Source organism: Cricetulus griseus, chromosome 4 (genome assembly GCF_003668045.3).
Source record: "Cricetulus griseus strain 17A/GY chromosome 4, alternate assembly CriGri-PICRH-1.0, whole genome shotgun sequence".
Lineage (NCBI taxonomy): Eukaryota > Metazoa > Chordata > Mammalia > Rodentia > Cricetidae > Cricetulus > Cricetulus griseus.
This window is the reverse complement of record NC_048597.1, coordinates 88,976,169-88,999,823: the sequence shown is the minus strand read 5'-3', so window position 1 is coordinate 88,999,823 and position 23,655 is coordinate 88,976,169. Positions and strand designations below refer to the sequence as shown.

Below are 23,655 nucleotides of genomic sequence, written 5' to 3'. Positions count from 1 at the left end.
TCCAGCCCGGGGTAATCACTTAACTTTGAGGGGGTAGATTCTGGGAATCAAATTATTTTCTATTTGTGGGTATGTGGAGGAAGTGTGCATCTGTTCATATGTATGTGCATGTGTAGGGGTGTTTGTGTAGGCCAGAGGTTGATACTGCTACCTTCTTTGACACAGCCTCTCACAATAGGGCCCTGAATGTCCTGGAACTTGCTACATAGATCAGGCTGGCTAATGAATTCACAGGGGTCTGGCTGCCTCTGCCTCTCAAGTGCTGGGATTAAAGGTATGCATTACCATGTCCAGCTGTTTCTACCTATTTTTTTTGTCTTTTATCCCAGCACTGGGGAGGCAGAGGAAAGTGGATTTCTGTGAGTTCAAAGCTAGCCTGGTTGAAAAAGTGCATTTCAGGATAGCCTACAGAGAAACCCTGTCTCAAAAATGGAAAAAAAAAAAAAAGATTCATGAACTACCATACCCAGCCATGAAGTTTCTTTGGGGGGGGTTAGGGAAGGATATTGGGGATCAAACCTAGAGCCTCACAAATGCTAGGCAAGCATGCTGTCTTAGCCCTCTGCATTTATTTTTGTAGGTGCCTGGCCTGTTTGTGAAACTATCAGCTCCTACGGAGTTCTCCCACCCTGTCCTTAGACCCTGAAACAGCTTCACTGATAACTCACTGAGGGCACAGTTCTCTCACCATGGGCTTCTGGAGCTGGCCAGTGTGTATAAGAGTGTAAGGATGGTGTGTGCATGCGTGTGTGTGCAGCATAAACACTTCAGTTCTGTCTGTCAGCCAGGAGTGAGACCTGCTATTTATAAATGGAGACATACGTCTGCAGCTTCCCTGTAATCAGCAGAGGCAGGCAGACAACACTTTTTCCTCCTTCCACGACACCCTTAGCACAAGGAGCCAGCCCTCCTCCCATTCTGCTTTAGTGGCTCTGGGAGCCACTTTAGGAGTCAAGGGGCCCCTTTCCCGGCCAGGTCCCTCCCAGCATGCTCCAGGGTTGTGTTCTGTCATCTCTGGGGAACAGGACAGGACAGGAGTCCCTTTCTGGGCCTGCCTCTCGTCCTCCCCCTTCCTTCTGTTCTTCCTTCTCTCTCTTTCCATTTCCCTTCACTTCTTCCTTCTCCTCCTCCACAGAATTAGGGATTGAACCCAGGACTACTTAGACATGCCAAACAAGTTCTCTACCATTGACCCATGCTCCAACCTCCCAGCTCTTAGATTTTGAGTCAGAACCTCACTAAGTAGCCGAGGGTAACCACGAACTTGTTATCTTGTCTCATAAACACAAGCACATGGATCATGGGTATATATCGCCTTGCCAGGCTCCAGGCATGTTACCTCTGCCACCTCCCCCCCCCACTCCCTTTTTCTTTCAGACAGGGTCTTATGTAGCTCAGGCTGACTGTGAACTTCCTATGTAGTTGAGACTGACCTTGAATTTCTGATCCTCCTGCCTCAACCTCCCAAGTTCAAGGATGACAGATGTGGACTCCATGCCCAGTTTATGAAGTGCTGGGGATGGAACCCAGGGCTTTATGCATGTTAGGCAAGTATCCTACTAAGCAAGACACATTTCCACCTCCCAAGGGTGATTTCTCAGGCCTAGAATTTCCAGTTTGGGGGCTTTCTGGGATAGCTTCAGGGTAGCCATCCTTGGCCTGCTTACCTGTAGCATGTACTCAAACTGGTAGATGCAGAGGCCCAGCTCAGCCATACTGGGCTTGAAGAGCTCCCGAAGCCGGTACTCCTGCATCAGCCGCACGAACACACAGAAGGCCTCCTCCTCAGGCATCTGGAGGGACCAGCAGTGTGTGTGTGTGTGTGTGTGTTGAGTGACAGAAGGATGGGAAGGGCATGCTTAGACTCTGAACTGTGTCATGGTACACAGGGACCAGTTTCTGTCCCATTTGTATCTATTGTAACTGTACCTGGCTACTGGGACCCATCCAATAAACCATAAATATGGTCAGTATTGTTTACTGATGGAAAATCCATGGCTGATGTTATTTGCTGAGGGTCACTGACAGGAAACAATGAAGCTGTACCTAAACCTTGCTAATACCCTAGTCTCATCTACCTGGCTGGGACATCCCCATTCACTCCTAGTTGTCTCCTCCTTGTCCTATGCCTTCTGATTTCTCTGGAGGAGTCTCCAAGCCCCCCATAAACACCCAAATCCTTGACCCATAGTTCTTGCCTGTCTAACTGCCCCTTAAGCCCTGTCCCTGTCCTGGATAGTACAGTATCAGGACCCAGGTATCACAAATGCCTAGCCCCTCTATATCTTTTCATTGGGGGCTTAGCCTGGCCTTTGTCAGAGGTCACAGTGAGCTGGCTGCTGAGGAAGGCTCTGGCCCTAGGAGGCCATTGGATATAGGGAATGCTCTTGTGCCCATCTCTTGGAGATGAACCCCAGGGTGGGCACTTACCTGCATGAGAAGTAAGCCCACAATGAAGGCACTGCCCTGGCAGTAGCCCACCTCCCGATCAACCAGGGAGTATGCCTGGAAGGGAAGGAGGATGGATGAAGACAGAGTTCCCACTAGCCCCCACAGAGTCATCTCAAGTGGGGATTGTTGCAAAGGTGGCTAGAACCAATGCTTGGGCCTTACCTTCATGACATTGAAGAGGACTTCCTGGCCCAGGCTGTCCTGGCCTTTGAAGAACTCATGCTCTGGGTAGGTGCGGGCAATGTCCCTGCGGATTAGCTTCTCGCATGGTGAGGACATCTTGAGTAGCTCTGAGTACTGGTTCTTGACAGGCATATCTGTGGCACTGCACAGGAGCTGCCAAACGATGGCCCGGAAGTGATGTGGGATGCCCTTTCGAATCAGCTCCTGTTATGTGGAGGGGTGAAATAGGGGAGAGGGAGGCCAGGGCTGGACTTTGCCCGGTGTACTGCAGCCTTCCCAAAGCCAACCCAATCCATGTGTTTAGGATGGTACAGGAGACATCTAGTCACTAGTCATGGTGCTTACTGGGCTCCCCCATCCTAAAGTGACTCCTCTATCACTAAGCTACAAACCCAATTCTCATGCCTAGCTTCTGTGTGTGTGTGCATATTCATATGTGCATGTGCTCATGCACAGGAGGTCAGAGGTCAGTCTCAGTTGTCATTTCCCAGAGGTATCTGCCTTGGTTCTTGTTTTATTGTTACAGTTTCAATTGCATCTATTTATTATTCGTTGTGTGTGTGTGTGTGTGTAGGTAGTGTATACCACAGTTCACATGTGGAGGTCATAAAACAACTTGCATCTACATTTGAAGGAATTAATTCCTTCCTACCATATAGGACCTGAGGATAAAGCTCAGATTGTTAATTTTGAGAGCAAGTGCCTTTACCTGCTGAGCTGTCCATAGTGTATTTTGAGACAGGGTCTTTTACTAGGCTGGCCCTTGCCCATTGGGCTAGGCTGACTGGGCAGGGAGCTCTAGGGATCTGCCTCCCTAGTGCTGGGATTACAAGCATGTGCCAGCATGCTCATCTTTTTACAGGTGCTGGGAATGGACTTGAGGTTTTCAAGCTTATACAGCAAGCACTTTAGAGACAGAGGTAGTTCCCCAGCCCTCACATACTTTTTTTTTTCTTTCTTTTTTTCGAGAATGGGTTTCTCTGTGTAGCTTTGTAGACCAGGTTGACCTCTCGAACTCACAGAGATCCGCCTGCCTCTGCCTCCCGAGTGCTGGGTTTAAAGGCGTGTGCTACCACCGCTGGGCCCCCTCACATTCTTTTTAAGCCATTGGCTTTTTGACACAAACTTTCACTGGCCTTCAACTTGCAAGCCTCTTGCCTTCGTCCTGAGTGCAGGGGTCATAGGTATTCACCATCACACTAGAGCAGAAAGCAAGCAGACACAAGGATCTTCCCCATCCTATCCCCTCTCTCCTGTCCCTGTGTCCCATCTGTACATCTCAGATTTGGCCCTTTTGCCTGTGCTGGGCTACCTGGCCCTGCCTGGTGGATAAAGGACCAGGCTGGCCAGACTCACGCTCATCCCACATCTGCCTCAGGCCACCTTGAGTAGCTTCTCCTTCCTGCGCCGCCACTCTTCCCACTCGTTGGCAATGCGGCCCCAGAGAATCCACGTGTCCTCCTCCAGGTGGCTCAGGTTAGAGGAGGCTGAGGAGCTGGATACTAGTGAGGAGCCGCTATTCCTCCGGGAGCCATTCATGGAGCGCATGGACTTGGAGTCGGCTTCCAGGAGCCTGGGCAGGAAGGGTGGGAGAGAGGAGGCCAGAAAATTCCAGTGAGTCCTGGACACAGGGCCCTTTGGAGTGCCTGACCTCTTAGACTGGATCCTCATTGCCTTCCATTCTTTAAAAATGTTTATCTCTATATGTGTATGTGATGTGTGTATATGAGCATGTGGAGGCCAAACGAGAGCATTGGACCTCCTGGAGCTACAGTGGTTGTGACCCACCCAATGTGGGTATTCAGAACTGAATTTGGACCCTCTGAGAGAGCAGCAAGTGCTCTTGACTGCTGAGCCATCTCTCCAGCCCCCATGCTGCCTTTCTTGCTAAGTGACATTGACCAGTGACCTAACCTGCCTGAGCCATGACCCTCATCTACTGGCCCTTGGAAAGTCATTGGTGTATTCCTCTTCTGTTCCAGGCATTGTGCCAAGTGTGTTTCTGTCATCTCATTCTCAGACTAACTCTGCCCAGCAGATTTAGGGATGGTCTACACTTTATAGAGGGGCTCAGAGTGCAAGTTCTGCCTGAGGGCAATTATAGAGTACTGAGGACACTGTGGGGTTGTATTAGCCATCTCTCTCTCTCTCTCTCTCTCTCTCTCTCTCTCTCTCTCTCTTCTCTCTCCTTCCTTTTTACCTTTTCTTTCTTCATATGCATATGTATGTGCCTGTGCATGGATGTTCACATGCTCATGGAGGCTGAAGGTCAACCTTGGATATTGTTCAGGAGTCTGTATTATTTTTTGAGACAGGGTCTCTCATGAACTTGCATCTCCACAATTATGTGAGGGTGGCTGGTCAATGAGCCTGTCCCTACCTCCCTGTGGCTGGAATTACAAATATGTAATTTTTAGCATGACTACTTTTTTTTTTTTTTTTTTTGACAGAGTCTCACTGTGTGTCCTGGAGCTCCCTATGTAGACTAGGCTGTCCTCAACTCACAGATATCCATTTGCCTCTGCCTCCTGAGAGCTGAGATTAAATGCTTGGTGTGACTAGTTTTTAATGTGGATTCTTGGGATTATATTCAAGGACTTTACAAATAAAACCAACCTTCCTTCCTTTTTATTAAAAAATAAGTCTTCTTCTCTTCTTCTATTCCTCTTTCTCCTTATTATATTTTGGTTTTTCAAGACAGGATTTTTCTGTGTATTCCTGTCTGTACTGGAACTAACTGTGTAGGTCAGGTTGGCCTCAAACTCAGAGACCCACCTGCCTCTGCCTCCTGAGTGCTGGGATTAAAGGTGTGTACCACAATACCTGGAATAATTCTTATTTTAAATACTCATTTTGTTTTGCCTTCATGCCTGTAAACCATTATGTGCTTAGTAACCAAAGATCAGAATAGGGAATCTAATTCTCTGGAACTGGAGTTAACAAATAGCTATGAGCCACCATGAAGATATCGGGAATTGAACCCAGGTCTTCCGGAAGAGCAACTAGCTAGGCTTTTAACCACTAAGCCATATCTCTAGCCTCCCTCCCTCCATTATTTTTTGAAATGGGAATGGAATTTATAGACCTGTACATTCTTGGTGAGTGTTCTACCATTGATAACTCTAGTCCTTTATTTTAAAATAGAATCTGGTTACAAAGTCCAGACTGGCCTCAACCTTTTGATCCTTCTGCTGTTGCCCTCCATGTGCTGGGGTGCTAGGACCTTTTATGACACTTTTGACAGCTTTATAGACACTGGGTAGTTGGAGGGACTGAGATGGTCCCTCCTAGGGCTAGGCAGTTATTAAAAATAGGAAAGGCCCACCTGCCAGTGAGTGAACTTTCATATGCAAATCGCCCAATCTAGCACCCACACCCTAACCACTTCCTCCATCAAGCTTTTACACTCTGCTCACTATCCATCTGTTAATATCACCCCAGGGTTGAGTGCCTAGCATCCAGGGACAGACCTTTAGCTGGAGCTAACTGAAATGCTTCAAGTCAGTGATTGGTATGCTTGCCTGCTCATAGAAACCAACACAAGGGTTCTTGCCAGCATTTTTCCTCAGGCTCTGGTCTGCCTCCTGACTGACAGGTTGTTTCCTCTCCTTTTGGAACTGTAAGTAATAAAGTACCTTTTTGTGGCTAGTGTCTCCTGATCTGCTGGATTTACTTCTTTCCTGAGTAATGTTACGAGTCCAGGGTTGTAGCTCAGCAGCAGAGTCCCTGCCTAGAATACCTCAGTGAGGTGTTGCTGGCATGATTCTGTGGTATAGCCTGCCCCTAGAGTCCTCCACTGAGGGTCTGGGAGTATGGCTCAGCAAGTCCTACTTTGAATCCCCCAGTGAGGGAATCCTACAAACAGACAAAAAAAAATCAAAGCCTCCCCCCCAAACAAAACAAAATAAGACAGGGTCAGGTGGGAGCTTTCACCTCTTCCTTCAAAAATGGCATTGTAAGTGGCAGCCACATTCATTTGACCTTTGGAAATGTAGGTTTCCTCTTGTGAATGAGGGAACCAATTTATCCAGCCCAGTCTGGGAGAATGAAAGAGAAGCCCATTCTTTAAGCATCCTCTGGTAGCTGTAACTCTGTGTAGCCCAGGTCCATCTTTGAGTAGGAAGGTTTCTGGGAAGCCAGGAATCAGCCTTCCCCCCCCCTCACCTGTTCTGCTCTTCAAGCTTGGCCAGTAGCTCTAGCTCATCTGGGCTGAGGTTCTCAGAGTCAGAGGTTGGGGAGCAGGTGGGTGCTGACAGTGCCTCCTGAGATGAGGAGTCGGGGCTCAGAGTGGGGCTCGCCATGGTGGGCAGGCTCATCAGCCAGGAGGGTAAGCCAGGTTACAGCTCTGTCTGGGGTTGGAGATACATGTAGTTAGCACTGGGTGGATGCCCACCGTGGACTGTCAGCTCTGGGCCAGCAGAGTCTGCCTGCTCAACCCGAGAACACTCCATCATCCCAGACTTCCCGCTTCTGGTCCACTTCCAGTTGTACCACAGACTCTATGTGCTGCAATCTAACCAACAGCCAAAGCTCAGCCAGTAGCAGGGCCTGGGCCAGAGGCTTCCTGTCACTGGAGGTCTTAAGGATTCTATGTAAAACTTCAGGGGTACAGAAGTCCCTTTTCTGGTGACCTTCTCTGACTGTGTTCTGTCCTCTGCAGTGGCTTGCTCTGGCAGCCTCATGGTGGCATTTGACCTATCCTGTCTCATCAAGAAGAGTGTGCTGCTGGCTCACATGAAGCAGTTACTCTCCACTGTTAATTGTCTTGTGTTGTCAATGCCTGGAACAATAATGTCCCCTTGGCTGGGAAGCCAAGGCCACATCAAAGTGCCAGGAATCAGTGCCCTAAGTGGATACATAGTGGGGCTGAAGGTTCCCAGCACCCACATCAGATGGTTCACATTTGCCTGTAACTCCAGCTCCAAGGGATTTGACTCCTCCTTCTGGCCTTGAAGGGCAGGCAAATACATGGTGTACATTCACACAGATACACATATACATACAAAATTAAACTCTAAAAATAGATATAAAGCAAGTGGATGGTATCTAAAGAACAGCAGCTGTGGGTGTCCACTGGCCTCCACATGCACACTCACCCACATACTACACACTGTCAAAAATAAAGCAAAAAAAGTTGTAGACTCATATAAAGCCATGTGTTTGAAGCTTGGCTCTCAGTCAATGAGCTGTGTGACTTTAGCCAGTTAGTGAGATTCTCTGGTCTCTAGAGACTAGACTCCATTAAAAACCAAAAGACCAGTCTCAAAGGGTGGCTATGAACCAAGCACATCCTGGGACCATGGCTGGAGGTCTTGCTGAGAGTGGAAGTTACTAGGGTCTGCTATGGCATGAAGGGGACTGGGGGCAGAGTTGGCATTTCTGGGTCCAAAAATGCTTTGGAACTGTCTGAAGAAATGACTTAGTGAATAAAACACATACCAATGAAGGCATAAGTTTGGATGCCTACAATCTGCCTAAAGCTGACATAGTATCAATACACTTTTGTGATCTCAGCCCTCTTACAGTGAGACGGCAGGTGGACTAAGGAGAATCCCTAGAAACTTTTGGGCCAGCTAGCTTGCTGTACACAGTGGGCACCAATAGGAGACCCTGACATGCAAGACATTCTTTAAGACCTCCAAATGCACAACATGGTACATGTGTACTTGTACTCTCTCACGCACACATATAAACACACACTGAGATATATATGGCACACAGATTAAAAATAAAAAAGGAAAAGGAGGGAAAGCAGAGGCTGGGAAACATGTTCCTCTTGCCTGGTTGTATTTATTTCTTCTTGGTGAGGCCAGCCAGGTTGCAGGGTCTGAGAACAAGGAGAATCCTGGGGCTGTGGAGGCAGGAAGAAATCTCTGCTCCAGCCTGGTTACAGAGCATGGTACCTTCATGCCTGCCCACATCCTCCTGTGCTCTATCTCATGTCTGCTTTGTGTTCTGAACCCAACCTGACCCAGTTTTGACTCGTGACCACAGAAAGGGCCCCACACGGTCTTTGCAGAGGCACATCTGATTCCTTAGGCAGTGGGGAACAGAGAGAGTGTGAGATAAGAACACTGGTCACCCATCTGCACTGAGCACCCTCCCATAGTCTCCAATGAACTCCTGGGATCCAGGTCAGCTGCATTTCTCCCTAGTCATGAGCTTAGTTCTGGGCTTTTCTCAACTAATGCTCTATTGTGGGTGGGGCTTGGGGTTTCACAGATCTCATTTCATTTTGTGAGGATCTCAGAATCATCTGTCCTCAGGAACCTGGCTCCCCACAGGACCAGGGATCCAGGGTCTATCTCCATCCCCGAGTGCTCCCCAACTCTATTTGGAGGCAGAGCACCCCCCTCTCTCCCTCTCCACCACCCCTGCATATGGAGACCTGAGGTTGACATCAGGAATCATCCTTATTCATTGAGGCAGGGTCTGTCAATCAAACCCAGATCTTGTGAGCTGGAAGTACAGGCAGACTCCCTGCATTGGCATTTATGTGGGTTCTGGTGATCGGAACACCAGTTCCAAAACTTGCATAGCAGGTGCTTTAATCCCTTCTCAGTCCAGGTTATAGGTTTCTGTGAGAGCCAGGTTGGCTGGGGACCCCCAGTCCTAAAGGTTTGCAAGCAGTTGTAAATTGCTGAACTAGGGGTTAATAATTTCTGAGGGAGAGACAGAGGGGGATGCTACAGGACCTCTTGAAGTGTCAAAGTCTGTGGTTAGACAGGTCTGTGACCACAAAGTGCTGAGGCAGAACGATATTTCTAGGCAGGGCCAGCCTCAGAATTGGGAGAATACAGGAGAGGCAGTAGAGGCAGGATGAGGGCTCCAGAACTACTGCTGGATCAGGGAAAGAGCACTTATGAGGTAGCCTGGGACTACCCAGTGTCTGACAAGCAGAGAGGGCCCAGCCTCAGAGTGAGCTCCACACTTGTTCTCCTCATTCATATTCCTACACAGACTTTCACACACATACACACACACTCTGATGTATACATATTCATACACACATTCATGTACATGTAGTTTCACATATACACACGAACATACATTCATAAATATCAACACATATACAACACATAAACACAAACTCAGATTTATACTCTTGGGGTACATACGTACTCCTTCACACTCAGACATACCGAATATACACAGGGTACCTGTGGCTCACACATATTCTCTTGAAGTTCACAGATATCCATATTCCTCAGCTGTCTTGGCCTGTGGCATGGTTGGTAGATTCTCTTGATTACTTTAATGGAGGTGGGAAGACCCACTGTGGGTGGACTGTTCCAAGAGAAAGTGACTAAGGCACTAAAGCTTAGCTTTCTGCTTCAGATTATGAATACAATGTGTCCCTGAAGTCTCTGCTGCTGTGACTACCTTGACATGATGGAGTGACATGAACACTCCCACTTTCCTGAAGGTGCTTTTGTCTAGATATTTTATCACAACAAACAGAAAAGTAAGACAGCAGTCCAGGTTGGCCTCAAGTCTTGTGAGTACTAGGATTCACAGGTGTCAGCCACCACATCTGTCTCCTGGCTTCTGAAGCAGAGTCAGAGCAGAGGGCTGGGGAAAGATGCTGCTGGTGGGCAAGGATCGTGAGGGAGGGATAGATAGAAAAGCCCCACTTCCAAGTGTCTCTGAGCTCCTTCCTCTTCTTCCTCATTGGCATTTGGGTGCTGCTGGCCATCCTTTCTTTTTTCTTGAAGCCCTCTCCTATCTAGTTAATAAGGAATGCTTCCTGCTTATCTTCCTACTTCTCTGGTTAGGGCATCCTAGTCACCTTTCCCTCCATCACCGTGTAGAGTCTCTTGTAGCCTGATGGCCTCAAACTCACAAAGTAGCCAAGGATGCCTTTGAACTCCTGATCTCCCTGTCTCTGTCTCCTAAGTGCTAGCATGACAGGCCTCTGCAGTCTTGCCAGGTTTATGCAAGGATGGAATCCAAGGTTGTGTGCATGTTAGCTGAGCTACATTCCTGGTACACTTTTAGAGTTTTAATTTTATTTTTTTAAGATTTATTTTCTGGCTGGGTGGTGGCAGCACATGCCTTTAATACCAGCACTCAGGAGACAGAGGCAGGCAGATCTCTGTGAGTTCAAGGCCAGCCTGGTCTACAGAGCAGTTCCAGGATAGCCAGAGCTACTACACACAGAGAAACCCTGTCTCAAAAACCCACTATATATATATATATATATATAGTGGGTTTTTGAATATATGTATTTTTTCCTGTGTATGAATGTTTACTGCTTGTATGTAAGTGTACTACATGTGTGCTTGGTGCTGTGAAGGCCAGAAGAAGGCACTGGGTATTCTTAAACAGGAGCTAAGGATGGCTGTGAGCCACCATATGGGTGCTGGGACTAGAACCTGGTCTTTTGCAAAAGCAGCCAGTGCCCTTAACCATGAAGTTTAAACTAGCCAATACAGGTGAAACTCTCATCCCTTGCTTTTTCCTTCTACCAGGGGATAGCCAAGATTGCCAGTTGGCTCACAACAGCTCCATTCCCCAGATCCTTCGCAGGACTTGATGGCCCGCCACACTAAGGCAGGAGTCACCCTTGATCTTTCTGGTAAGAAACAACCATCCAAAATGTCTATGATAGATCCAGATAAATATTTGGAATGGGAAAATAGCCAGAGCTTCTCAAAGTAAAAAGCTACAGCAGGATCCAACACTCCCCCCACTAGAGGTCTACCCAAGACAGCTGATATATTCACAAGTGTCCACATGAGTGAGTGTTCATAGCAGCACTGCTCACAGGAGCTACAAAGTACAATTGATGCAAGTAGCCATCATCACACGAATGCTTCAACAAGACATACACTAGAATATTACTCAGCCACAAAAAGGAATGGTACACTGACATATTCTACAACGTGGTGAACTTTAAAAACCTTACGTTCAGTGAGAGAATCCAGTTACAAGTTGTATGTTTCCACTTACATGAAATATGCAGATTAGATGATTCTGTAGTGTCAAGAAATAGATTACTGTTTTCCACTGGCAGAGACTGAAGGAAGTAGAATGACTGCCTAGAGCATAAGGGATGTCTAGAATTATATAATGGTGATGGCTGTACAACACTGTGCATGTTTTAAACTTTAGGTGGACACCTTTTACGTTTTATCAATTACACCTCAATCAAAAGGATGAAGGATAAGTTAGGCTACAAAGGAACTATGCACAGAAGACAGAAGACAGAGGGCAGGGCCTGGTGGGCAGGCCTGTAGTCACAGCTATTCAGGAGATAGTACTGAAGGACCACAAGTTTAAGGCCAGACTGGGCTGGAGGGTGAGTTCAAGACAACACAGTGAGACCCTGTCCCCAAAAATAAAATGAGTTGGGAAATCATGCATGATGGCCCATGCCTACCATCACAGTACTTGGGTGTCTGAGGCAGGAGGATTACAAGTTCAAGACTGCTACTGGCTACAAAATGAGTTCCAGGTCAGCCTGGGAAACATGATACCTTGTCTCAAAATTAAAAAAAAATAATAAAGTGGGAATGTAACTCACTTGCCTAGTATGCATGAGGCCCTGTACTGAAAAAGAAAACAAACAAAATAAAACCCCAAAACAGAAAACAAAGGGAGAGGGCTAGAACACCACAAGTAGAACAATTTTGCAGTAGTCATAACTTTTCTTTCAGGGCCTGTGGGCTAGGGTAGGATTTTAGAATGGTTCCTTTGGCCTACTACATGCAGTTGACTCTAGCACATTCTTTCTTCCATCCATTCCTTCTCTATTTTGTGTTTTGTTTACAGGCATCATCATCATTCCCAATTTTGTGTGGTGCTGTGGTCAGAGCCCAGGGCCTGGAGCATGCTGGATGAGCAGTCTGCTAGTTGAGCTGCTGCCCTGGTCCTGGCTGAGAATTCCTTTATTTTCAATAAAAACATATAATTAATTAATTAGTGGTGTGTATGTGTGTATCATGGCACATATGTGGAGGTTCAAGGACTGTTTGTTCTGTGCTTCCACCATGTGCATCCCTGGGATTGAACGCAGGCTGTTAGGGTTGCCAGTAAGTGCTTTTACCTACTGAGCCATCCATCTCTCCAGCTCTGAACATTCCTTTTTCCTTTTTTAGATTCGTTTTATGAGTATGCGTGTTTGGCCTAGATGAATGTGTGTGCACCTGCTACCCTTGGATGTCAGAAGAAGATGTTGTACTCTCTGGAACTGGAGTTAAGGATGATTGTAAGCCATCAAGTGACTGCTGGGAACTGAACTATGAAAAAGCAACAAATACTCTTAACCACTAAACCATCTGTCTACCCCCACTGTAAGCATGCTTATTACAAAATCTTTCTGTCAACCTTATTCTAACATCCTGATTTTTTCCCCTGAAAATACTCCCCTACCCCAGCTCAATATCTTTCTGCATGCACAGGCAGGGGGCATTCGTATGCAATAGGATTCATGCAGAGATTGAGGTCAGGTATCTTCCATCTTCCTCAGTTATTGACATTACAGAAAGAGGCAGGAATTCTCACTTGGATCCAGAGTTCATCTACATTGCTAGCCTATCTAGACAGCTGGGATTACAGGTGGCACACAACACCTATCAGGCACTTGAGTGGGTACCAGGTATCTGATCTCTGGTCCTCACACATGGCACAAGCCTTAACCACTGAGATGTCTTCCCAGCCCCCAACACACATTCTCTGGCAATTCTTCTGTCCTTGCCTGCCCTATAAGTTTGTGAACAATTTGAGGACAAAGCAGTATCTTAATTTTCTGCTCTAAGCCCTTAATGTATTATTAGCATTTGGCAGGTGCTCCATAAACATCTGTTGAGTGAATAAAGACAAAAAATTCTCATGTGGCTTAGCTAGGTGATCAGGGTCAGCAGCAACAGTAATCTCACAATGATACTATACACCCTCGACAGGAGGTGATGGGGAGGGGTGCTTCAATTCTGTGTTTTTTTTCCACTGAAGTCATTGTCCTACTCTAACCATGAGAAGAATACCAGACAGGTCCTGATGAAGGGACACGGCATGAAATATCAATGAGGCCTCTTGTCCGTCAAGGTCATCAGAAACAAGGGCATTAGGAGGAAATGCCAAAGCCCATAGGAGCTGGAGGAGATGTGATAACTAAATATTATAGGGATAGAAAATGGACATTAGAGGTAGGTGGGGAGAAGGATCAATGGGTAAAGTATTTGCTATGCAAGCATGAAAACCTGACTTTGAATTCCCAGCATCCTTGTAAAGCTGGACAAGTAGTGCCTGTCTGTAATCCCAGCATTCCAATGGCAAGACAGGAGGTGGAGACATGAGAATCCACAGACGCTCTCAGACCCAGCTAACCCAATAGCAAGAGACTATGTCTCAAACAAGATGGAAGGTGTGGTCAGTTAATGGAGGCTGTCCTTTAGCTTCCACATGCACAAAGTAGTATGAACCTGCATGCCTGAACACATACATTATACAGACATACACATACATTGATCCAATAAACAAAAAGGTATATTAACAAGTAAGGGTGTTAGGCTAGAAAGACTGCTTGGCAGTTAAGAGCTTTTGCTGCTCTTTCAGAGGATCTGAATTAGGGTCCTAGTACCCAGGTCAGTTAGCTTTCAACAGCCTGGACTCCAGCTCTATGGGACCCAATGTCCTCTTCTAGCCTCTACAAGTATCTACATGCACACAAATTCAAACACACACACATGAATAAAAAGTAATAAAAATAAATCTTTAGAGACTGGAGGATGGTTCAGTAGTTAATAACATGTACTGCTCTTGTAGAGGACATGTGCTCACATACACACTTGCACACAAAATACATTAATAAAAATGTAATAAGGCCACCCTTGGCCACATAATAAATCCAAATCTAGCCTGGGCTACAAGAAACCTTGTCTCAAAAAAAGCAAGAACAAAAGCAAAAATCATAAGAAACAAAAAACACTCTAAGTTATAAAAATAAATTATAACACTATATATATATATATATATGTCAATAAAACTTTTATTTGTGGTGCTTGTGATCAAAGAGGACTTAATGCATACTAGACAAGTGATCTACTACTGAACTCCAGCCCCACAAAATGTTTTCCAAAAAGACTGTGTACAAGGGTAGTTAGAGAAGCAAAGGACTACTATGCCGTGCAAGCAGTACTATGCTGAGTACATGGTCACTGGTTGGTACCCCAGGTCTGTCATAGAAGGAGGGTTTGAACTTGGTTTGCCCTAAGCTTACCCATGATACTTCTACCCTCTCTACATTTTTATTTTTAAAAAACAACATAAATCTGGGCCAGGGTGTGGCTTAATTGGCAGTGTGCTTGCCTAGCATATATGAAGTTCTCGGTTCTACTCCCAGCACCATATAAAACCAAGTGTGTGGGCTAGAAGGATGGCTCCTTGGTTAAGGGAACTTGCTGCTTAACTGTGAGGACCAGAGTTCATATCCCAGCAGCCGCATAACAAGCTAGTATAACCCCAGTGTTGTAAGGGTCAGAGATAGGAAGATTTCTGAGATTACCTCAGTGTTAGTCTAGTCTAAAAATATGAGCTTCAGGTTCAGGGGGAGACACTACCTCAAAGGAATATGGCACAGAATGATAGAGGAGGACCCCTGATGCCCTTCTCTGGCATCCATGAACATGTACAAGTATGTGCACTTGCACACTCCCCCCACTCCCCCAATGAGGCACAGTGGTGCATGGTTGTCATTTAACACACAGGAAGCAGAGCCAGGGAGACCAAGAGTTCAAGGCCAGTTTCAGCTACATTTGGAATTTGAGGCTAACATGAGACCCTCTCCTATCTCAAAAAAAACAAAAACAAGAACAACAAAACAAAACAAAAAACCAAAAAAAAAAAAAAAAACAAAAACAGAATTGGACATAGTGGTTCATGCCTTTAATCTCAGCACTCAGGAAGCATAGACAGGAGAATCTCTGAGTTTGAGGCCAGCCTGGTCTACAGATTGAGTTCTAGGATGGCCAGGGCTACACAGAGAAACCGTCTTGAGCAAAACAGAACAAAAAAACCCAGGGAGAACTGATATATGTAGAACACTGAGTGCAGCTGGCATGTGGTAAATCAGTCATTGTTTTTCAGCACAGTGAGCCAGAGAGCCTATGTAGGCATCTTCTATGGAGTGCATGGCATTACAAACAAAATTTCCTTTTTATTTTGCCTCCTCATGACAGATCCCCTCCCTCTCATGATCACTGGGAACACATATTCAGTTCCAAAGCTTTGAAAGGTGCCACCTGACCCCAATTTTCCCAAACTGGCCAGTAGACCATCACTGTTGTGGCTGTCCCCAAGTCCTGGGGCAATGGTCTGGCTGGGTTCCAGGTTCTTTTGTTTGGCAAAGGGTAGGCAACATAGTCCCTGGGACAAGGACAGTATTGGGGATTGCTCTCTTATCCCCATTTTCAGCTTTATTTATTTATTTGTTTATTTATTTGAGATAGATCACATATAGCCCAGGCTGATCTCAAACTTGATATGATGATAAGGATGACCTTGAACTCCTGATCCTCTACTTCCATTTACTGAATGCTGGGATGACAGATGTAGACCACAGTGCTGGTTAGTTTTAAATGTCTGCTTGCTGTAACCTAGAATCACTAGGGTGGAGTGTCTCAGTTTCAGAATTATCTAGATCAAGTTGGCCTGTGGGCATATCTGTTGGGGACTGTCTTGATGGTGTTGTTGGTTTTGTTTTTTGTTTTTTGTTTTTTTTTTGAGACAGGTTTTCTCTGTGTAGCCTTGGCAGTCCTGGGAGCTCACTCTGTAAATCAGGCTGGCCTAGAACTCACAGATATCTGCCTGCCTTTGTCTTCCAAAGGTCTGTGCCACCACCAACCTACTGGACTGTCAATTGTTAACTGATTCATCTCATTGTGGGTGACACCATTCGCTATGCTGGGCCCTGGAATGTATGAGAGTGTAGAAATCTTGCTGAGGAAAAGTCAAGTAAGTAGGCAGCATGGGTACAGTCTTCACTCTCTGCTCTTGACAGTGACTAACCACCTAAGTTCCTACCTTGACTTCCTGGTAAACTGTCCCCTGGAATTGAATTATAAGCAAAATAAACCCTTCTTCCCTTGAGTAATTTTTGGTCAGACTATTTTTAAAAATTTGGGCTGGAGGGATGGCTCAGAGTTTAAGAGCACAGGCTGCTCTTCCAGAGGTCCTGAGTTCAATTCCCAGGAACCACATGGTGGCTCACAACCATCTGTTATGAGATCTGGTTCCCTCTTCTTGTGTGCAGATATACATGGGAGCAGAATGTTGTATACATAATAAATAAATAAATAAATAAATAAATAAAATCTTTTAAAAAATTCATTTTGTTGTCAGATGGTGGTGGCATACACCTTTAATTCTAGCACTTAGGAGGCAGAGTTTGAGGCCAGCCTGGTCTACAGAGTGAGTACCAGGATGGCCAGGGCTACACAGAGAAACCCTGTTTTGACCCCACCCCAATTTTTAAAATTTATTTTGGATTTTGAGGACATGTTTTCTTGTATAGCCCTGGATCTCCTGGAACTAGCTTGGTAGACAATCAGGCTGTCCTCAGATTCAGAGATCCTACCTGCCTCTGGCTCCCCAGTCCTGTGATTAAAGACCTGTGCTTACCATGCCCAATGATATTCATTTTATTTTTAATTATGTGTATTTGTGTCTTTCTGTGTGGGTACATGTATGTGAATGCTTGTACCCCTGGAGGCCAGAAGAGGAGTTAGGTCCCCAGAGCTGGAATTAAGCAGTTGTGAGCCTCCCAACATGGGTGCTAGGAACTGAACTTGGTTCCTGTATAAAGCATCAGGTACTCTTAACTGCTAAGCCATCTTTCAAACTTCTGGTCATGGTACTTTATCCCACCAACAGAAATGAAAGTGGAACAGCCACCAAGCCTGGTTTTTAATCATGCGGGAGATTGAATCCAGGGCTTTGTGCATTCTACCAATGGCAGTATATACCCTATCAGCTTTAGTCATTCCTGCAATATGGTCTGCAAGTTTCCACATTCTTGGAATATGGGGAGTTATTCTAGCTCTCCTGGCTTACAGCTGAAACCTTAGAGCCAGGAATATGAATTTAAATCCTTCATAAACTCCCTTTGTGATCCAGAGCACCATGCAATTTCAATCTGTAAACAGGGCTAATGATAGTATCTGAATCTCTCTTTCTCTCTTTCTCCCCTCCCTCTCTCCTCCCCTCCCCCTCTCTCCTCTGTATTATTGCCACTCCCACTTTTGTCCTGTGTTTAGGATCAGCAGTGACCTATATTTATTCCCTGCTTGAAGAATAGTTCCTTGAGGATAGGGGCTGTCAAGGCCATTGTAGAGAGAGTCCCCACAGTCCACTGCAAACTGCCCCTTATATAGTGATATTCTTTAAGGACTAAACACTGCAAAACTATGATCACTGCTACTGGTCTAACAGTGGTAGTAGCAGCAACACACCTTCAGGTGAAAACCTGAAGGGTGGACTGTTGTGACCTACAGATTCTCATCTGACCTAAAAAAAAACAAGTTCATGTTCTCTATGTATCCTTTTCTGCCACCATTAACAGGTTCATTTGGGAGCAACTTTCTCCATATTCTCTATTTTAATGGCCATGAAAATGACAGAGGAAGAACATCAAAGCCCTTTCACAAGGGCTTCCTGTAGCAAGTGCGCAGGTGAAGATGGTATTTCTCTGCTATCTGTGCCAGCTTCCTGGGCTTGTTTTGCTGGGTGGTGGGTCTAGGTGAGGGAGATTGGTCCTTATCTTTAGCAAGGTAGACAGATCTGACATCTTTCTGTTTCAGTAATGGCTGAGGGAGGGAAGCCCATTAGCATGTAAAACAAAACACATCTTATTGAGAAACTGCTGTATGAATCTTGATTCACCTGTGAAAAATACAGATAGGTACCCTCCTCTCATGGGACTTGCTCAGAGACTATGTGGGAGACAGATATCTATGACATTTCATGGGGGTTCTGAGAAGAAGGCTCCATGGATAAAGTGTTTGCTGTACAAGCATGAAGACCAGTGTTTAGACTCACAGACTGCAGGTCAAAGCTGAGCAGGAGGGGCTGGAGAGATGGTTCAGTGGTTAAGAGCATTGGCTGCTTTTGCAGAGGACCCAAGTTCAGTTCCCAGTACCCACTTTGAGACTTATGACTGTCTATCTCTAATTTCAGAGGATCTGATGCCCTTCTTTTAGCTGTAGGCATTGTACATGATGGACAGACATACAAGTAGGCCAAGCACATAAAAAATGTTTTTAAAAAAAGCAGAGACGGAATGGTAGTCATCTGTAATTCAAACACCTGGGAGACAGAGATGGGATCCCTAGGCAGGCTGGCTGGCTAGACTAGACAAAATAGAGTGCTGCAAGTTCAGCAAGAGACCCTGTCTTAGTAAATGAAAGTGGAGAGCAATAGAAGCCGACAATGTCAACCTCTACCCTCCACATGGACATGCAAACAAGTGCATCTTCACAGACATTTGTGCCTGTGTACAGGAGAACACAGAAGTATACCATACATATACACAGGCAAAAAACAACTACTCAACAACCCTACTTTATAGGGCCAGGGAGATAATCAAGTACTTTCCATGCAAGCATGAGTTCAAGCCCTAGCATCCATGTAAAAAGCCAGGCATGGTGGTGGATGTTTGTAAGACCAGTGACAGGTAAGCAGAGACAGAAGGGTCCCTGGGGCCCAGTGAGAGGCCTATTTCTTCTTTTCTTTTAAATTTAACATTACTACTACTACTACTACTATTTGGTTTTCTGAGACAGGGTTTCTCTGTGTAGCCCTGGCTGTCTTGGAACTCCCTCTGTAGACCAGGCTGACCTGGTTTACAAACTCACAGAGATCAACTTGCCTCTGCCTCCTGAGTGCTGGGATAAAAGGTGTGCACCACTGACATCCAGCTGAGAGACTTATTTAAAAAAATAAGGTCGACAGTGTCTAGAGAGATGGCTCAATAGTTAAGAGCACTGGCTACTCTTACAGAAGATCAGGGTTCAATTCTCCATACCCACAGGGTGGCTACAACTGCCTGTAACCCAGTTTTTCAGGGGATCTATCCACCCTCTGCTGGACTCCATGGGCACCAGATATGTAAAACACCATAGACATCAAATAATAAAAAAACAAACAAACCAACAAAAGAAACCAAAGTGGACAGATAACTGAGGAATGCCACCCAAGGTTGATCCCTGTACTCCACATGTGCACGGGCACACATGTGCCTTTACACATTTGTGAAATACCTATGTGCATCCATCATACTACCTACAAACAAGATTTCACAAGTACCTTGATGCATGCTGAGAAATGATAGTAAAGTGGAGGCATAAGGGCACTGGAATGTCCCTCTAAAGGATGGGGATGGCAGGGGGAGCATGCAAGCTCTCAACAACTTCCTAACTCCCACCACTTGACCCCAGCTTTCCTGGAGATGATGTAGTTTGTGCCTTCTCTAAGTTTTCCCCATTCAGATCTCTTTTTGTCCATGAATGCCTGATGATGCATCTCTGCCACATGGATTACATTTGGTATATTCTGTCCTGAAGGGTGAAGCCTGTCCATCCATGCTCGGAAGAAGTCACATATCCCACTTCCAGGGACCCTGTCCAAGTACGTCTGGAACACCCTAACCTGCCATGCCTGTCTGGTGACTGAATCCATAAGTCACCCCTGCCACACCTTCCTGAATGCCCTGGGGATGCACTGGTCCTTGTTCATAGCTCTGCATAGCACAGGCTATGCAGTTCTGTCTCCTGCATCCCTTCTGCTGCAGCAGGGTGTGATGGCAAAGGCACACACTAGAATGCTGGCTTCTTTGGGTTGTTCAGAGGATTAAATGAGATGATATGCAAATGGTTCTTGGCACTGTGAATGCAAGGCATGAGGCCAGTCACTGTGTGCTTTTGGGTCCAATTCTTCCCCTCTCTCCAATCTGGCTGTGCAGGCCTTAGATACAGGACACCTCAATTCCCTAGGGGTACACTGGGGCATCACCCATAAACACTGACATTACATTCTATTGGAGGAAATTGTGATGTTTCTGATCTAGCAGTACCTATCAAATCTCAGACACAAAAGACAATGGATCCATATCCTCAGGCTGCAGCAAAGCTGTTCTGGTTCCACTCAAAAGCTTGAAGCCTTCAGGCACTTTCTACAGAGTTCACAGTCTATCCCAGGGAGCCTTTCTACCCTGCGGTGTCCGTCTGTGCAAAGTCCTCTGGGGAATGGGAGAAGGTCTTGCAGTGATGCTACCAACTTCAACAGCTGTGTATGGTGTCTGTTCTGCTAACCCCCACAGTTCCCTTTTATACTGCTCCCAGGAAACACACAAGGCCACACCCTAACCTCACTGACTGTCTGGCAGCACTGAATACTATTCTAAGGGCTTATCCCCCCATTTTCCAGATGGAGAAGTTGAGGCTCTGAGCCAAAATGAGAGTTTCTTCCATATCTGTCCAGAATTTGCTTGTAAACATTCTACACGGAAGCCTAGGGTTTTTATCTGAGTCTTTCCAGTCATACTAAATGCTTAGTTAGGACTGGTTTTGTTCTGGATTCTCCTCACACCCTGCAGTCCTACAAACTACAGCCAGTGCTGTGATCTCTTCTTGCCTCTCTGTCTTGCCTCAGCTCTTGTGCCAGGGCCAAGCCACATCTGATCTCTTCCAAACCACTCTCAGTCAACCACAGGAACCCAGAGGGAACCCACAGGTGGGACCCCAGGATAGGAATTGTGGGGCAGAACAGGTGAGAAGAACCAATGCAATACAAACATGAAAGAAAGAGCCAGGCCCAATGGCAGACAGGCTGGGGGTGGCACACTTGGGGGTGGGGTGGGGGTCAAATAGAGCACTCCTTCCTTTCACATTACCCCATCCCCTTCTTCTCTAGTACATTTTTCCCTTTCTGAAAATATTCCTTAAACAAAGAGGTGTTTGCTTCTGGCAGGTCCAACCTGGTCAAGCTAGGAGAAATGCTAGGAGAAAGCTGTTGTTTTGATCAAACATTGGTGGTGGGTGAAAGAACTCACAAGGGTTGTCAGGAACTGGCCTTGATGAACACCCTGGATGGCAGCACAGGCTCTACATCTGAGGCCAGCAGATGCCATAGGCTCAGAGATGCTGGTCCCATCAGTCTGGTCAGACTTTAGGATTGGGGCCAGGAGCAGCTGGAACAGCTCACTCCCCATGGTCAGGGTGTGTGTGCGCCATATATTTGGGAATGGGCCTTGGTTCTTTTCTGGGCACTGGCGTAGGAGAGAATGCTGTCCTATTTAAAAGGGCAAGGCAGGGAGATACAGGAGCAAGGGGAAGAGATCTGTGATAGTAGATTCCAGGTCCTGACACCTTGGGAGTACCAGTGTGGTCCCAGCTCAAAGAGAAGGGGTGGAAGGGACAGGCTAGCTGCTGGGACAGAGCCATCATCTCACAATCTTCTGTCTTTTGTCTGAGTTAGGAGGCCTGTTGAGGGTGCTGGGCTGTGCGGTTGGTTCAAGGAGGTGTGTAGTTCTAAGCAGTGTGTGTGTGTGTGTGTGTGTGTGTGTGTGTGTGTGTGTGTGTGTTGTGTGTGTGTGTGTGTGTGTGTGTGTGTGTGTTGTGTGTGTGTGTGTGTGTGTGTGTGTGTGTGTGTGTGTGTGTGTGTGTGTGTGTGTGTGTTGTGGTGGGGGGAGGAGGGAGGGAGAGCACTCATGTGCTTGGTCTGTGTTGAGCTCCTAGGTTTCTGTATGTATAGGGGTATCTAAGTGAACTCACTCTGTGCGTTTCACAGGAAGATGGGTGGGGAGGGTGTGTCTATTAGGGATGCGGTTCAGCATTATCTTTTGGGAAGTCCTTAGTGTTCATTTCTTCAGAAACCTGGGATCTAGATGGATCCAGATCAGCAACAGTGTATGGTCCTCTCAGAAGACTTACAAGTGATTTTTTTTTTAGTGGTGCCCTTGAACGTGGGGGGTGCCAAGTGAGCAGGCTGAGCTGATTGATGTCTGTGGATTCAGTTGGGAATCTTCCCATTTAGGAGGTGAGGCATGGGTTTCTGTTGGGTCACAAGGAAAGCGTACAGGGCTCTGAGCTTGGTCTCCTTGGAGAGGATGAGGGTGCAGGGCAGACTCAGAACCCAAGCGAGGGGTTGAGGGGGTAGTAAAGGCAAGGGATGTGCAGATGGGAGGGGTCCTGGGACTGGGGTTGAGGACTGGAGGGGTGCGCTAAAGTGGGGCCAGGCCTACAGACTGGGGGGATGGGGAAGCTCTGGACAGGCTCTTAGGGGCCCTGGGAAAGATGTACAGGGGTGCCGAGCCTGTGGGGGGCACCACGAGGAAGAGACATGGGGTCCTAGGAGCTCTGGAAGTGATCCCGGGGGTGGGGGGATCGGGAGCGAGGGTGGGCGGAGGCCGGAGTTCCAGGGTCCAGGGCTGGGAATGCCGAGGCTCCAAGCGCGGGTTCGGGAGGCGAGGCGACCCCAGGTCACGCTCCTGGCTCGGCTTCCCCACGGGGCCCCGCAGCACTGACGCCCCCCGGGAGAAGAGGCCCTGCCCGAGGCCTCCCTACCTGCGTGGAGAGCGCCGCCATCGCCGCGCCGAGCCTTGCCGTCCCTGCACTGCGTCGTCCGATTCCCCCGCCCGTGGTCGCGCCTGTTCTAGGGTCCCGCAAACCCCGCGGCCCGGCCCCTTTCACTCAGCCGCCCCCGGGGACCGCAGCCGTCACCGGCTCAGCCGCTGCCATTTCACCCGCTGACAGGAGCCGCTGCCCCGCCCCCCCTGGAGTCCGGTCAACCAATTCACCGCCCCCTTAGGCCACTGGCTCCGCCCACTGTGGAAGAGTGACAGAAGCCCTGACCAATCCATAGCCACTCCATGAGGCGGGCCCTGGCTACGGTTCTCTGAGGAGAGGAGCGAATTGAAACGAGAGAAGCTGTGATAGACGTATAATTTTGCCTATCAAAATAAGGAATGACATTGATTGACATCTTAAACTATCAATAGTGATGGGCAAGCAGTATGCTTCTAAAGGA

General features: G+C 47.0%; 1 protein-coding gene across 6 annotated transcripts in view; it reads right to left on the bottom strand.

Annotated features, from left to right (window-relative positions):
• The window catches only part of Evi5l (ecotropic viral integration site 5 like), a 40,845-nt gene extending 17,456 nt beyond the window's left edge, over positions 1-23,389 (bottom strand). For 5 of the 6 annotated variants that reach the window (XM_027415821.2, XM_035443221.1, XM_027415822.2 and 2 more), the window contains exons 1-6: positions 23,193-23,389; positions 6,799-6,983; positions 4,018-4,207; positions 2,614-2,838; positions 2,431-2,505; positions 1,668-1,793 (exon numbers count right to left, since the gene is read on the bottom strand). In XM_027415821.2, coding sequence (XP_027271622.1) covers positions 1,668-1,793; positions 2,431-2,505; positions 2,614-2,838; positions 4,018-4,207; positions 6,799-6,950 — 768 coding nt within the window. In that variant the 5' untranslated portion in view covers positions 6,951-6,983; positions 23,193-23,389. The remainder of the gene's footprint in view (positions 1-1,667; positions 1,794-2,430; positions 2,506-2,613; positions 2,839-4,017; positions 4,208-6,798; positions 6,984-23,192) is intronic. The other variant, XM_035443220.1, reaches the window with a different exon arrangement.
• Between the last annotated feature and the right edge of the window lie 266 nt (positions 23,390-23,655).